The sequence below is a fragment of the Ooceraea biroi genome, chromosome 10 (assembly GCF_003672135.1).
Source record: "Ooceraea biroi isolate clonal line C1 chromosome 10, Obir_v5.4, whole genome shotgun sequence".
Taxonomy (NCBI): domain Eukaryota; kingdom Metazoa; phylum Arthropoda; class Insecta; order Hymenoptera; family Formicidae; genus Ooceraea; species Ooceraea biroi.
In genome coordinates this window covers 7,268,825-7,281,624 of record NC_039515.1, presented here as the reverse complement: position 1 = coordinate 7,281,624, position 12,800 = coordinate 7,268,825, and the positions used below count along the sequence as shown (strand labels likewise).

Below are 12,800 nucleotides of genomic sequence, written 5' to 3'. Positions count from 1 at the left end.
GTAATTCTCAGTTTTCGGCTTGCTAATTCTATATCTTATCTGTGCAAAACGGAAGACAGGGTTTTCTCGGAAGAAAAGGAATGAAATCGCAGTAAAGGCTCCAGTGCGAATTGTAGAACTGTGTTTATAGTTAGGTTAGCATGTACAAATGTATAAAAAATATTGTTACTTTGCAATGAGTCTGCATTGCACTTAGCGTCATGAACGTTAAACGTGCGAGTGTATTTACGTGAGTCATCCTTCTCGTATATTCGACATCGCTCTGTTCCAATCTAATTGCAAAGCTATTTCATTCAAAAATAAAATTGTTTTTTTAATTACTAAAAACATCGCATTACGCTAGATATTAAGAAAATGGCTATGTTAATTTATCGTCAAGTTCATTTATCGTGCTTCGTGGTATTGCGTGCTCGCGCGTGCTAAACTTTCCGAGAACGGCGAGTCTCGAAGCACGAAGCCATTCAGTCGTTATAGCAACTTTCGCTTCTTCGTGACCGGTTCTTGTTCGTGCCTTCTTTCTTTTCTTCTGTGCTCTTCCTCGCTATTTCTGCTGGAGCGCCTCTGAGATGATGTTTTCTGTGGCGTTGAGCATACCGCCAATCCGGAAGACTGTAACACGCGCAATACACACTGCATGAATTAAAATGCAAGACTCGCGGGAATGGGCAACAAAATCACCTTGCTAATTTAGTTTTACTGAAAAATGGAATGTGTCTGTGTTAATCGAACCGAAGTAAACTTATTTAACTTATACCTATCAGCTGTGAATGGAGACTTTAACAGAAGTTTCTTCCTTTTAATCATTATTAGCGTTATGCGATGTATGTTCTTTATTTTACTTTGATAAAATCTGTCAAGAATTCTGTATCTTGATATAAATTTTACAAAAGATATTTGTATTATAATTAATATATCTATTATATTAAATGGTCATAGTTATTTATAGAAGAAAATTCATCTGAAAACTGAGACCAAAAATGTGTCTCCAGTAAATTTCAAGAAGTTATCTTTCATACTACTCGAGATAACTCATATCTAATCTCTTTTAGGTATTTATCATTCATATTAATAAAAATTAGTGCATGTCAGTAACGTAATATTATTAATATAATAGTAATAATTTATAAAAGCCTTATAAAAGGTCTTTTTTTGGTACCTACCCTAAGCGATCAATTTCCGGCTGCTCTTCATCCGTAATTTCCTTCGCGTTATTCCTCGCAGGCGACGGCAGCTTTTCGCCATTTAATGACGCCGCTTTCGCTTTTTTATTATTATTGTTGTTCGTTGCGGGCGCAGTGTTTTCCTTGCGCGAACTCACCTGACTGCGCTGCGACGACGCCTGCGGCTTCTGCGAGGCCGCGTACGCGCTCTTGGAGGTGCATTGCGTAGGCGGCGCGATATCATTGTTCTCGTAGTAGCGGCCCAGATTGAGAGTAATGCTCTTGGTGCAATTGAACGTCTTGTAAATGCCCACCAGGTAGTCGGCCAGCTCGAACATGTTCGAGCGTAGCGAGATGATGATGAACTGTGCGTTCTTTGTGCGCTCCTTGATGTAATTGCCGACGATCGACACGTTCTTGAAGTCCAGTGCCGCGTCGATCTCGTCCATGAAATACAGCGGCGTGGGCTTGTAGTGGTGCAGAGCGAAGACCAGCGCCAGCGAGCTCAAGGTCTTTTCGCCGCCACTGAGATTACCGATACTCTTCCAGGATTTCTTGGGCGGGCGCACGCTGAAGACGATGCCCTCGCTAAACGGATCCAGCGAATCGACCAACTCCAGTTCCGCGTCGCCGCCCAGCGTGATCATCTGATACATCTCCTTGAGCTTCGTGGTGATCAGACTGAAGCCGTGCAGGAATTCCTGGACCCGACACCGGCGTGCCGTCTCGAAGATGTCGCGCATCTTGTTGCGCGTCAACGTCACCTCCTCGAGATCGGCGGCGCGACGTATGTACAACGCGTCTTTCTCCTCGTAGTCCGCGATGATCTGCATGTTGGGCACCAGTTCAGGCAGCTTCTTCTTAGCCTTCTGCAAGTTCAGTATCACCACCTTCGAGTCCAATTGTTCGACCTGCTCCTCGGTTAGATCCCGGAGCGGCTCCAGCGTCTCCTGAGGAACCGCGCGCAACTTCAGCTCTGCTATTTTCCGATTGCACTCGGGAATCATCTGCTGGAGCTCCTTCAGCAATTTCCGACTTTCGTGAAGCTTCTGATCCAGGTCGATCTTCGTCGCCTTGATCTTGTCCTCGCGCGTCTGCAAGGCGTTTAACTCGTTCTTGAAGGACGACACGACATCGTCTCGCTCGGCAAGCGACTCGTTCAGCTCCTTCAGTTCGTTCAGAATAACTTTGGCGCGCTCTTCGAGCTCCGATTTCTCTTTCTGAATATCCCTCAACCTCTCCTCGCAAGCGTGCACGTCGCTCTCCAGCGTCTCTATATGCTTCTCCGTCTTCTTGACGTTTCTCTCGGCGGTCTTGATGGCTACTTGCAAACGGCAGATCTCCGCCTTGGTCTTGTCCACCGACTTCGTCAGCTGCGTGATCTTCGTCTGCTGGTCCCGCACCCGGTTGCCGGAGATGTCGTCTATCTTCTTGTTGATACGCTCGACCGCTCTCTCCACCGAAGCAGAGCTTGTCTGGACCTCATCCAAGTGCGATTTCGCCTTCTCGACCGCTTTTTCTAGCTGTGCGACCTCCCTCGGATCAGATACCGACTCCGCGACCTTCTTCTCCTGCGCCTCGAACTGCGCCCGCAGCGACGGCTCTTGTTCTCTCAATGTCTGCACCTCGATGCTGAACTTATTCTTGTCTACCGTCATATCTTTCAGCGCGGTCGACAGCGTATGAATTTGCTGCTCCAGTGGCTGCTGCTTCGTCCTAAGCTTATTGCACTCCTCGAACACGCTGTCCAGCTGCGACCGCAGTTCCTCGATGTCGGCGCTCGACGGTTCGTTCCTCACTACCTTCTGACCCATTCGACCGCGCAGTACCGTGCGCCCACCGCCGCTCATCGTGCCCGATAGCTCGATCAGTTCACCTTTTTGCGTCACCACGCGATAACGCGTCCTACCGTAAGCGATGCGCGTCGCTTGATCGAGATCTTGAGCCACCAAGGTATCTTGCAGACCGTAGTAGAACGCGGGTAGCACTCTCTCATCCTCCACCTTGACCAGATCGAACAGCCGATGCACGTTCTCCGGCGTTTGAATCTTCTGACGGCACTTGGATAGGAATCGCTGTTGCTTCTCTAACGGTATGAATGTGGCGCGTCCTATGTCATGTTGCCGCAGATACGTTATGCACGTTTGTGCTGTAGCCACGGTGTCCACGACGATGTTATCCAGCGGGCCGCACGCCGTCGACACCGCCACGTCATACTTGGCGTCGATGGCACCTAAATCGCCCTAAAAGCAGGTAAACGCGAGTGTAAATGTCGGTTTCCATAAATAAATCGCTCATTACGAGTGAAGTGTATTACTCTAGCAAAAGCCGTAAAATAAAGTAAGGCAAAACGTATAGGAATCGCGACGGAACGTTATTTAAACAGCGGAGGATCAAAATTTGATACGACAATCTAGTATCGAGAATGAATTGCTCTAGTTTTGCCGAGTTGCGTTTCCGCGAATCCAGTTCCATCGGAAACAACTCACCAATCTTCCGAAAATCCCGGGAATCCGTCCTTCTCGCTTCTCCCTCATCAGCGAGTCCAAAATCCGGTTGCGCGACTTGCTGGCCTGCATCGCAGAACGCTGTTCCTCAAAGGTGATCCGCAGTTTCTTCAGCTGGCCGGTCATCTCGGCCTCGCGAGCCTTCACCTCGTCCAGCTCACCCTGTGCCTGCTTCAGGCTGCGCTTGGTCACCGGAATCTTCGTATCGAACAGAGATAGCTGCTTCCGACGCTCTTCGAGAGTACTCGCGGTCTTCTCCAGAGATCCCCGAAGATCTTCCAACTTCTCCTTCTCAACCTTCTCTACCGACGTATAAAGCTCCAATTCGGATTGCGCGATATCGTACGCCGCTTTTGCCTGGTCGACGTTCTTCCTGAGCGTTATCAGTTCCTTCTCCAACTCGGATCGCTCATTCAGCAGCGGCTCCGTCTTCTCGCGCAGTCCCGCCATCAGGGTCGCCAGGGAGGCCTCCTCTTTCTCCCTGTTCTTCGTATGCGTCTCGATCAGACGCTCGCACTCCTCGATGCCCTTCGTATTATTCTCCGGTACTTTCAGCAGTTCCTCCAACTTGCTTTTCTCCTGCATCAATCGTCAAATTAATTGTACAATCCCACATAGCTTTAACATCTGTTTAATATTCGTATGCGAAGCCAACGTTGGCTCCACTCGAGGCAGACCGAAGAAGGAAATTACCGTCTTGGTGGATGCCATGTTGGCCTTTCGCCGTTTGTTCGTCTCGACCATTTCAGCGTGCAGCGACTCGTCCCGCTTGCGCACTTTGTCAAACTTTGTCGTAGCTTCGTCCTTTTGCCGTTGTAGAGCGTCCCATTTCTTGATCTTTTCCTTGATCGTCTTGGTTTTCTCTTCCTTCTGCGCGCGGATGCTCTTCATGTCGTCCATCAGCTCCTCCAGTTCCTTGTTCAGGACATCATTCCTCGCCACATGCTCAGAAAGTTCTTTCACCGCTTCGGATCTAGCGAAAACATCCGTGAACCTCAGTATTTCTTCTCGATATTAATCATCGTAAATCTCAGTCTGGTCGTAATTGTTTTAAATACTTCTCGTTTAACAAAAGAAAGAAAATAATGTAAAGTTGCACTTAAGTTACCTTTTACAATGATAAAGTTGATGCTGCAATCTGATTATCACGTTCTCCATCTTCAGGTACTGCACCGCGTCCTGCATAGGCTCCTCCAGTGCCTCCTTCTCCTTTTGCACAACCCTGAGACGATGCAGCTTCTCCACTCTACGTTCCGTTAACGTCTCGATTTTATCCGCTAACTTCTCCAGCGGTTCCTTATAGCGAAACGTGCCGATTATATCTTCCAGGAATTCCAGCATTCCGGTATCATTTTCGTTTTGCCCCTTGGGCTTCATCATCGCAATCTGCTCAACTTCGCCCTATCAACCGCATATTTTTATCATTTATCAATAATCTACGTTAATTCCGTAATTGGAATAATTTAATGATTAATTAAACGACTCTTTACCTGCAATATCAGAAACCGATTGTGATCCAAATCGACCCCATGGGACCTCAGAAGCTTAGCAATCTCCTTGAATTGTACCTTCTTCTTATTGTGCTCGTAATACGATGTGCTGTCCTTGAACGCCGTCCTAGATATGACAAATTCAGTGTCTGGGATGGCCTCGTACTCTTCTTCAGACTTGAAAATATAATTTCATCAATTTCAAGTTTAAGGGGGGAGCCTGCTTTAGAACGTTGAAAATAAGGTATAATTTTACGAATTGTTTTTGGAGAAACTATACAGCGGATCATTATAAAACTTTGATGCATTTATTAGTACATGTTTAAAGATAAAAAAAATTATTTTTTTATTTGAATATATCGCCTGTAGAGGTCGTCCTGGAGGCATCTTAGTGCAGCCGGCATTGTAAATTGGTGAGCATTCTCCTGCCTCCAAATTTCATCCAAACTGAAAAATTGAAATATTTTCTCGTTATTTATGAATTCCCATCGTCGATGAACCTTTAATATTCATAAAAACATTAAGTTAAACAATTACTTTTGCATGAAAAAGTTCAACAACTTTGCCTAAAAATCGTACTTTTGTGTTCTAAGCTCCACCATTTTGACACTTTTCAACTTTTTTCTTCTCTCTTTGGTTCATCGACGATGGGAATTCATAAATAACGAGAACATATTTCAATTTTTCAGTTTAGACGAAATTTGGAGGCAGGAGAATGCTCAGCAATTTGCAATGCCGGCGACGCGGCTGCACTAAGATTTCTCCAGGACGACCTCTACAAGAGATATATTCAAATCAAAAAATAATTTTTTTATCTTTAAACATGTACTAATAAATGCATCAAAGTTTTATAATGATCCGCTGTATAGTTTCTCCAAAAACAATTCGTAAAATATACCTTATTTTCAGCGTTCTAAAGCAGGCTCCCCCCTTAACTAGAGCCATTTATTATATTTATTGTGCATTTATTACAGACACGTACGTTAAAGTGAAGTATCGCAGAAGTTTTAGCTTACCTTGTCAATGATTCTGTGAAAGTGTACAGATACAGTACAACTATTTATGTGTGAATGTTGGCTGGAATTATGTATCAGGACAGATATCTTCTTCGACCTGATCTTACTGGCGCGATAGCCGAACACGAACAGCATAGAGTCTATCACGTTACTTTTACCGCTGCCATTGGGGCCCACTATCGCCGAAAAGCTCTGAAAGAGAAAACTGCTGTTAAGTACCTTAAGTCCTCATCCACACACGTTACGCTAGTACGTTTACCTTGTGGAAGGGTCCAATGATCTGCGTGCCAGCGTAGCTCTTAAAATTTACATTGACGATTTTGGTGATCATGAGCCTCGGCCCAGTAGTGTCAACCTCGCTGAACACTCTTGGTGGTGGTGGAATGTATATCTCGTCGTCCACCTTTAGGCCACCTTCCTCGTCTGTGTCATACTCCTCGCCCCGCTCGTCGTCCTCCGTGCTATTGTTGAGGGTGTTTCTTCCCTCTCTGGCCATTTTGGCAAGAGCCTCGCAGGGTGAACAATTATAGATCGCTTATGCCGTTTTCCTGCCGGCTACGTAGACATGTATAACGGAATCGGCATGTGCCGTATGCCTTCCTTGCTTTTGTCTCTCTCACCGTTCTGCTCAGGACAAATATACGTGCCTAATATTGAGCCTACGTATGCCTACGGCCGGCTACGGCGATGCTCCGTCCACGATTTGAGGTTAGCTCAGTGATAATATCGTTGGCGAGTGTCATATTACCGGCATCGGCCGGATTAATCGGTATCGAGTAACGTTCAAGCGCGAAACGCTCGAGATCTCACGATGCACGCGCCTCGGCGTTGCGAAAATGAGGGAAGTTTTCGCCCCCCGTTTTCCCGCGCGCGGTACGCAAACAGAAAATTGTCACTCGTTAACGCGATAACTTCACACACCGACATATTACGGTCATATTTTTCACTGCGCGCGTGCGATATCTCGGAGCGAAGAGAATATTCGCGCTCAAATCAGGCCTGTGACAACGATTAATTACCAAGCTCCGATATTTTCGACGCCTGCCATCGCGACGCGCCGAAGGGACGCTACATTGTAAAATTCAAAATCCCGCGTAACGAACCACCCGCAACGCCGAGTCCGAATTGCGCGTAGCCTTAAATCGTGCCTGGAGAGTCGACCGTTATATTCAAATCCTTATAATCCGTAGGACAATTTCTTCACGAAACTTTCCCGGTTTTTCTCGATACTACGAAATTATTTGTAAAAATATCGGTCACAAGAGACGTTAAAACACGAATCGAATAATCAAAATGGCGACCAAACGTATACAACATTATATAAAAATACAAACGATAATAAAACAGCTTTTATTGTTATTGCCAAATCCGTGAGAAAAATTTAGCTTTTTAATTTTTAGAATATTAAGCATCATTATTTTGCATTTTTGTTTCATACTTTGTCTTGTTAAAAGTAATGCACTTCTAATTTGAAACGTTCCATTACTCAAGTACCGTAAGTTGGGTGCGTTTATCGCAGGACTCCGTGGCGCAACGGTAGCGCGTCTGACTCCAGATCAGAAGGTTGCGTGTTCAAATCACGTCGGGGTCAATGAATTATTTTTTTACAATTTCGTCTTGTGATATTTCAATAATCAAAATTCGTAACAATATCATGACTGATCTACATTTCTATAATACAAAATACACTGCGTAATATAATATTCATATACATACGGGGCCCATACTCAGTACGTGTTTACCTTCAATTCTCAGCCAATCAGGTGGTTTTTAGGCCACTTTGTCATTTTATTTTTAACGCTTTTATCGTCGTAAGGACGTTCTGAATATTCTTGTGTATGTCTATGTATTCTTGCGTTAGTCAAATGCAAGTAATGCAACTGCAGTATAGTGTGATAATTGTATTTTGTGTATTTTTTGCACCTTAGGCACCATAACCTCGAAATTGAGTACCTTGACGGATTTTTCTAATCGCTGAAATCATCCAAAAGCCTCTTTTTAATTGAAAAGTGACGCCATGAAAGTGTAAGTGTACGTCATTAAATTCAGTCTCTTTTGGTTTGTAAAATTTTTATTTTGGAAACTTTCAGGGTAAAAGGTAACTGGAATCAACTTCTGAGCAACTATGAGGTGCTGAAAATCTTGCAAAACACAAAATCGTACAAGAAGCAAAAGATGAATCAACTGGCGACCATTACTTATCAAACGATCAAGTATCTGGAGGACACGCCATGCAAAAAGCAGAGCGAAGAGAAGATTGTAGAATACTTGAAAGCAATGGAATCCAAAAAATTAACGAAAGCTGAAAAGCTTACTCTCCTCAACCTTTGTCCGACTACTCCGCTTGAGATACAATTGGTAATTTAAAAAATTTTTTATAATATTTCTCTAGAATAAAAGCCCTAAAAATGATTTAAATCTTTCGACATTTTAATTAGCAGCAAATCTATTTATAAAAGAATTATTTCATGACATTTGTGTGCATAGATGGTGGAAGAGAGCGAGGAACGACTATCGGAAGAAGAAGTGGAGGCTGTACTGCAGATCGTTACGAACGTGCGGGAAGACAAGCAAGATACGGAACAAGAAACTTAATCTAGCTCTCAACATAGCTCATTTAAATATATATTTGTATGTACATTTTATTTATAATAAACATGAATTGGAAATAGTATAGCATTAAATACAATGGTGTGCGTTTTTAGTAGTAGCCATATTATCTCTTCTGATCCCCAAGATCGTCTATGGAGTCTTCATCAATCTGAGACAGACAAAATAAAAATACTTTTAGAATTTCTATTACTTATTATTATTATATATTTAAACATTTTATTCTTTTATTTATTTCTGATTTATTTCAGTGGCAAAACTCACTTGTGGCCACTTTTCTGGTATCACTTCGAATAAGTCGTCTTTGACATCTCCCTGTATGACAATTTCATCATCCCCAGTGACACTAGAACCGCAGGCGAACTTGCTACCAAAAAATTTTGCTGCTACCTTTAGATCTATATCTGTAGAATTAACATTTATTATAATTATTACAGATATTCGTTCATTTCTTTAGGAGTAGATTAGGATGTTAATTTGAAGTATTACCAAAAGTACTAAGACCAGTCACAACCGTGACAGATTTCTTCTTTCCCCTGGGTGCTCTGGAAACTGTGACCAACCGTGGTACGTCCTCTTTCTTCTTTGCCTTTAGCATACCTTTACCACCTCGCTTCTGTCGTTTCTTCTCATCCTCTGCTCCACTAGCTTCGGTAGTACCATCTTCAGTAGCTTGGGTAACAGAATCCTTTGATTAGAATCTCAAATATCATTACTTTTAAGGTTTTTTAATTTTCTTAATAAATACCTAATTTAATTTTCTCAAATTCAGTCGGAAGATTTCTCTCCAGCCACTGCTTGCACTTGTCATACTCGGGATAGTACTCGCAATACTGCGAATCAATCATTGCTATAGATCTTTGTCGGTAATCAAATTTAAATGTTTTATAATCATGAAATTTACACTTTATTTCCAATTAATTATCACATGCAGATTTCCTTGAAATAACTGCTGAAAATAGCTATTTGTGATAATTAACTGGAAATACAGTGTAAATTTCATGATTATAAAAAATTTAAATTTGATTAAGCTTGTAACTTACCTCGATGGGCAGCGAACAATTTCCGCAATAATGGACCTGAATAGGATAAGTGACATTAGGAACAGGTCCTAGTCGAAGATCCGTCTGTTGCTCCGTCGACATTTTTGCGGCGTCTAACCTTATCTGATATAACCGGGTCCTGTCAGTATAACCTCTGTAAAGGCCGCTTTTATGATCTTTCGTTTCGTCGTGTCGGCACTACAAGGAAAGCAACACTTTTACATATACACAAATATTACGAATATATCGTACCGCATGCAATATGAGGTTAGAAGCTTCCAAGGAAATAGTAACTTCAAGACAAGATCTAGTAATATCGAAAGTAGCTTCGATTTCTTTAAGGACGGTACTCATAGTCTGTTTTTATCACCAGATAGCCTTAAGAGGGTATTCTAGTGTAAAAGCGGAATATGTATGCTATTTTGGTGAATTTTTTTTGAAAAAAGTATAAGGTTTTTTGAGGCGGGGTTTTCCCTGCTTATTCATACATATTTGGTGTGTTTCCAAATTTTTGTATTAGACAATAACTATAAATAAGCGCTGCACATGATATTAAATAAGAACATGAAAAAAAAAGTTGGTCCATGGTTCCCATGATTTCAGCTGTTCTGCTCATCTGGAACAAAAAACCCAAAGAGATCCTTAATTAGTATGAGTATGGGCTTATAGCAGGTACCAGAATGAAAAAAAATGTTGAAAATTTAAAACATGACTTCATTGAGAAAATTAAGTTTCGATTTGTGCCATTTTTTTCACCATTGAAGGGCTGTAGAAATTCCAAAAAACAATATTTCGACTTGATCGTGGTAGGGGCTATAGCCACACATATACTGAAGATGTGTGCAAGAGCCTGAGTCAATTGATTAACTGGTTTTTGAGATATCATGGGAACCAATTTGAAAAACGTGGTTTCGAGAAAAACACGTTTAAAGTTTTTCATACTGATTACATAGAGATAATGTTACTTACGATCAATCGGCTAGTCCAGGGCCATACAGGGGACATTCCTCTTGTTCGTAGAAGTCCTGCAGAGCTGATTTCTCTTCTCTGCGATTCATTCTCTGATCTCGAGAGAAGGTAGTGGAGCGCCACCCCGAGCGGGTGATACGAGCTTCGTTCCGGGAGTTTGCGTACACACCGCTTGCTGACCAATACTAACTCCCATCACGTTCATAAGTTTGAAAATTGGCATAAATCCTTTATTGGAAATTATAACTGCCAAGAATGTTGCTATTTCAACAACTTTCACGCCAGCATGGAGATGTTTTGGAGCAAAAGTCCAAATCAATGAATTTAGAGATTCATTGTACTATATAAGCTGTACTATACAAAGGCTCCAATTCAAATGTACGACCTTCAAAGAATAACGATCTTCCGACCCTACCTAAAATACTAACGCAATGCTCTGTTGTGTGCCGCGCGGTCCAACCGCCGAGCGCGCGCCAGAGGTTATTTTCTATTAGGTGCTATTACTTTGTTAATTTTGCGAATCGGGCTAAATCTTCTCGCAGACATATTTTCCATACCATATACTTGCAAAATATGCCAAAAAAAAAATTCGATTTTTCTGACATGCTACACTAGAATACCCCCTTAAGGGGGTATCCTAGTGTAAAAGCGGAATTTGTATGCTATTTTGGTGAATTTTTTTTGAAAAAAGTATGTTTTTTGAGGCAGGGTTTTCCCTGCTTATTCATACATATTTGGTGTATGTTTCCAAATTTTTGTATTAGACAATTACTATAAATAAGCGCTGCACATGATATTAAATAAGAACATGAAAAAAAAAGTTGGTCCATGGTTCCCATGATTTCAGCTGTTCTGCTCATCTGGAACAAAAAACCCAAAGAGATCCTTAATTAGTATGAGTATGGGCTTATAGCAGGTACCAGAATGAAAAAAAATGTTGAAAATTTAAAACATGACTTCATTGAGAAAATTAAGTTTCGATTTGTGCCATTTTTTTCACCATTGAAGGGCTGTAGAAATTCCAAAAAACAATATTTCGACTTGATCGTGGTAGGGGCTATAGCCACACATATACTGAAGATGTGTGCAAGAGCCTGAGTCAATTGATTAACTGGTTTTTGAGATATCATGGGAACCAATTTGAAAAACGTGGTTTCGAGAAAAACACGTTTAAAGTTTTTCATACTGATTACATAGAGATAATGTTACTTACGATCAATCGGCTAGTCCAGGGCCATACAGGGGACATTCCTCTTGTTCGTAGAAGTCCTGCAGAGCTGATCTCTCTTTCCTGCGATTCATTCTCTGATCTCGAGAGAAGGTAGTGGAGCGCCACCCCGAGCGGGTGATACGAGCTTCGTTCCGGGAGTTTGCGTACACACCGCTTGCTGACCAATACTAACTCCCATCACGTTCATAAGTTTGAAAATTGGCATAAATCCTTTATTGGAAATTATAACTGCCAAGAATGTTGCTATTTCAACAACTTTCACGCCAGCATGGAGATGTTTTGGAGCAAAAGTCCAAATCAATGAATTTAGAGATTCATTGTACTATATAAGCTGTACTATACAAAGGCTCCAATTCAAATGTACGACCTTCAAAGAATAACGATCTTCCGACCCTACCTAAAATACTAACGCAATGCTCTGTTGTGTGCCGCGCGGTCCAACCGCCGAGCGCGCGCCAGAGGTTATTTTCTATTAGGTGCTATTACTTTGTTAATTTTGCGAATCGGGCTAAATCTTCTCGCAGACACATTTTCCATACCATATACTTGCAAAATATGCCAACAAAAAAAAATTCGATTTTTCTGACATGCTACACTAGAATACCCCCTTAAATATGTCTTTTAGATGCTAATCAGCTATCTGATTGGCCAATAAATTTGAAATAACTAACCTATGCTCAGGGCATCTATCACGTAACTTTTCCCCTAGGATGGAAAATGAAAAATGAAAATTTCGCGTGAACTTTTACGTTATGATTTGCTGCTGAGATGAAG

The 12,800-nt window shown here is 42.1% G+C and overlaps 3 protein-coding genes and 1 non-coding gene across 6 annotated transcripts; 2 read left to right on the top strand and 2 right to left on the bottom strand.

The window, feature by feature from the left end:
• Positions 1 to 461: 461 nt before the first annotated feature.
• On the bottom strand, positions 462 to 7,395 carry LOC105283763 (structural maintenance of chromosomes protein 4). Its single transcript, XM_011346797.3, has 8 exons — positions 6,433 to 7,395; positions 6,174 to 6,365; positions 5,158 to 5,334; positions 4,776 to 5,068; positions 4,361 to 4,640; positions 3,650 to 4,246; positions 1,161 to 3,403; positions 462 to 609 (listed from the first exon to the last, which is right to left on the bottom strand). Exons 1-8 carry the CDS (start codon positions 6,667 to 6,669, stop codon positions 462 to 464), a joined length of 4,167 nt encoding a protein of 1,388 aa, XP_011345099.2. The 5' UTR covers positions 6,670 to 7,395.
• Positions 7,396 to 7,692: 297 nt separating this feature from the next.
• On the top strand, positions 7,693 to 7,764 carry Trnaw-cca. Its single transcript has one exon. It is a non-coding gene; the product is annotated as a tRNA-Trp (tRNA).
• A 1-nt stretch (position 7,765) lies between these two features.
• Positions 7,766 to 8,860, top strand: LOC105283765 (DNA-directed RNA polymerase III subunit RPC9). 3 transcript variants are annotated; one of them, XM_011346800.3, is made up of 4 exons: positions 7,766 to 7,903; positions 8,102 to 8,198; positions 8,264 to 8,531; positions 8,661 to 8,860. In XM_011346800.3, the coding sequence occupies exons 2-4, from the start codon at positions 8,191 to 8,193 to the stop codon at positions 8,766 to 8,768; spliced, it is 384 nt and encodes a 127-aa protein (XP_011345102.1). In that variant the 5' UTR covers positions 7,766 to 7,903; positions 8,102 to 8,190; the 3' UTR covers positions 8,769 to 8,860. The 3 variants fall into 3 exon arrangements, with proteins under 3 accessions (XP_011345102.1, XP_011345103.1, XP_011345101.1); XM_011346801.3 differs by having other exon boundaries at positions 7,770 to 7,936; XM_011346799.3 differs by having other exon boundaries at positions 7,770 to 8,009.
• LOC105283764 (density-regulated protein homolog) lies at positions 8,783 to 10,129 on the bottom strand. The gene is made up of 5 exons (XM_011346798.3): positions 9,827 to 10,129; positions 9,532 to 9,616; positions 9,273 to 9,455; positions 9,048 to 9,187; positions 8,783 to 8,934 (listed from the first exon to the last, which is right to left on the bottom strand). The coding sequence occupies exons 1-5, from the start codon at positions 9,926 to 9,928 to the stop codon at positions 8,890 to 8,892; spliced, it is 555 nt and encodes a 184-aa protein (XP_011345100.1). The 5' UTR covers positions 9,929 to 10,129; the 3' UTR covers positions 8,783 to 8,889.
• Positions 10,130 to 12,800: the final 2,671 nt, after the last annotated feature.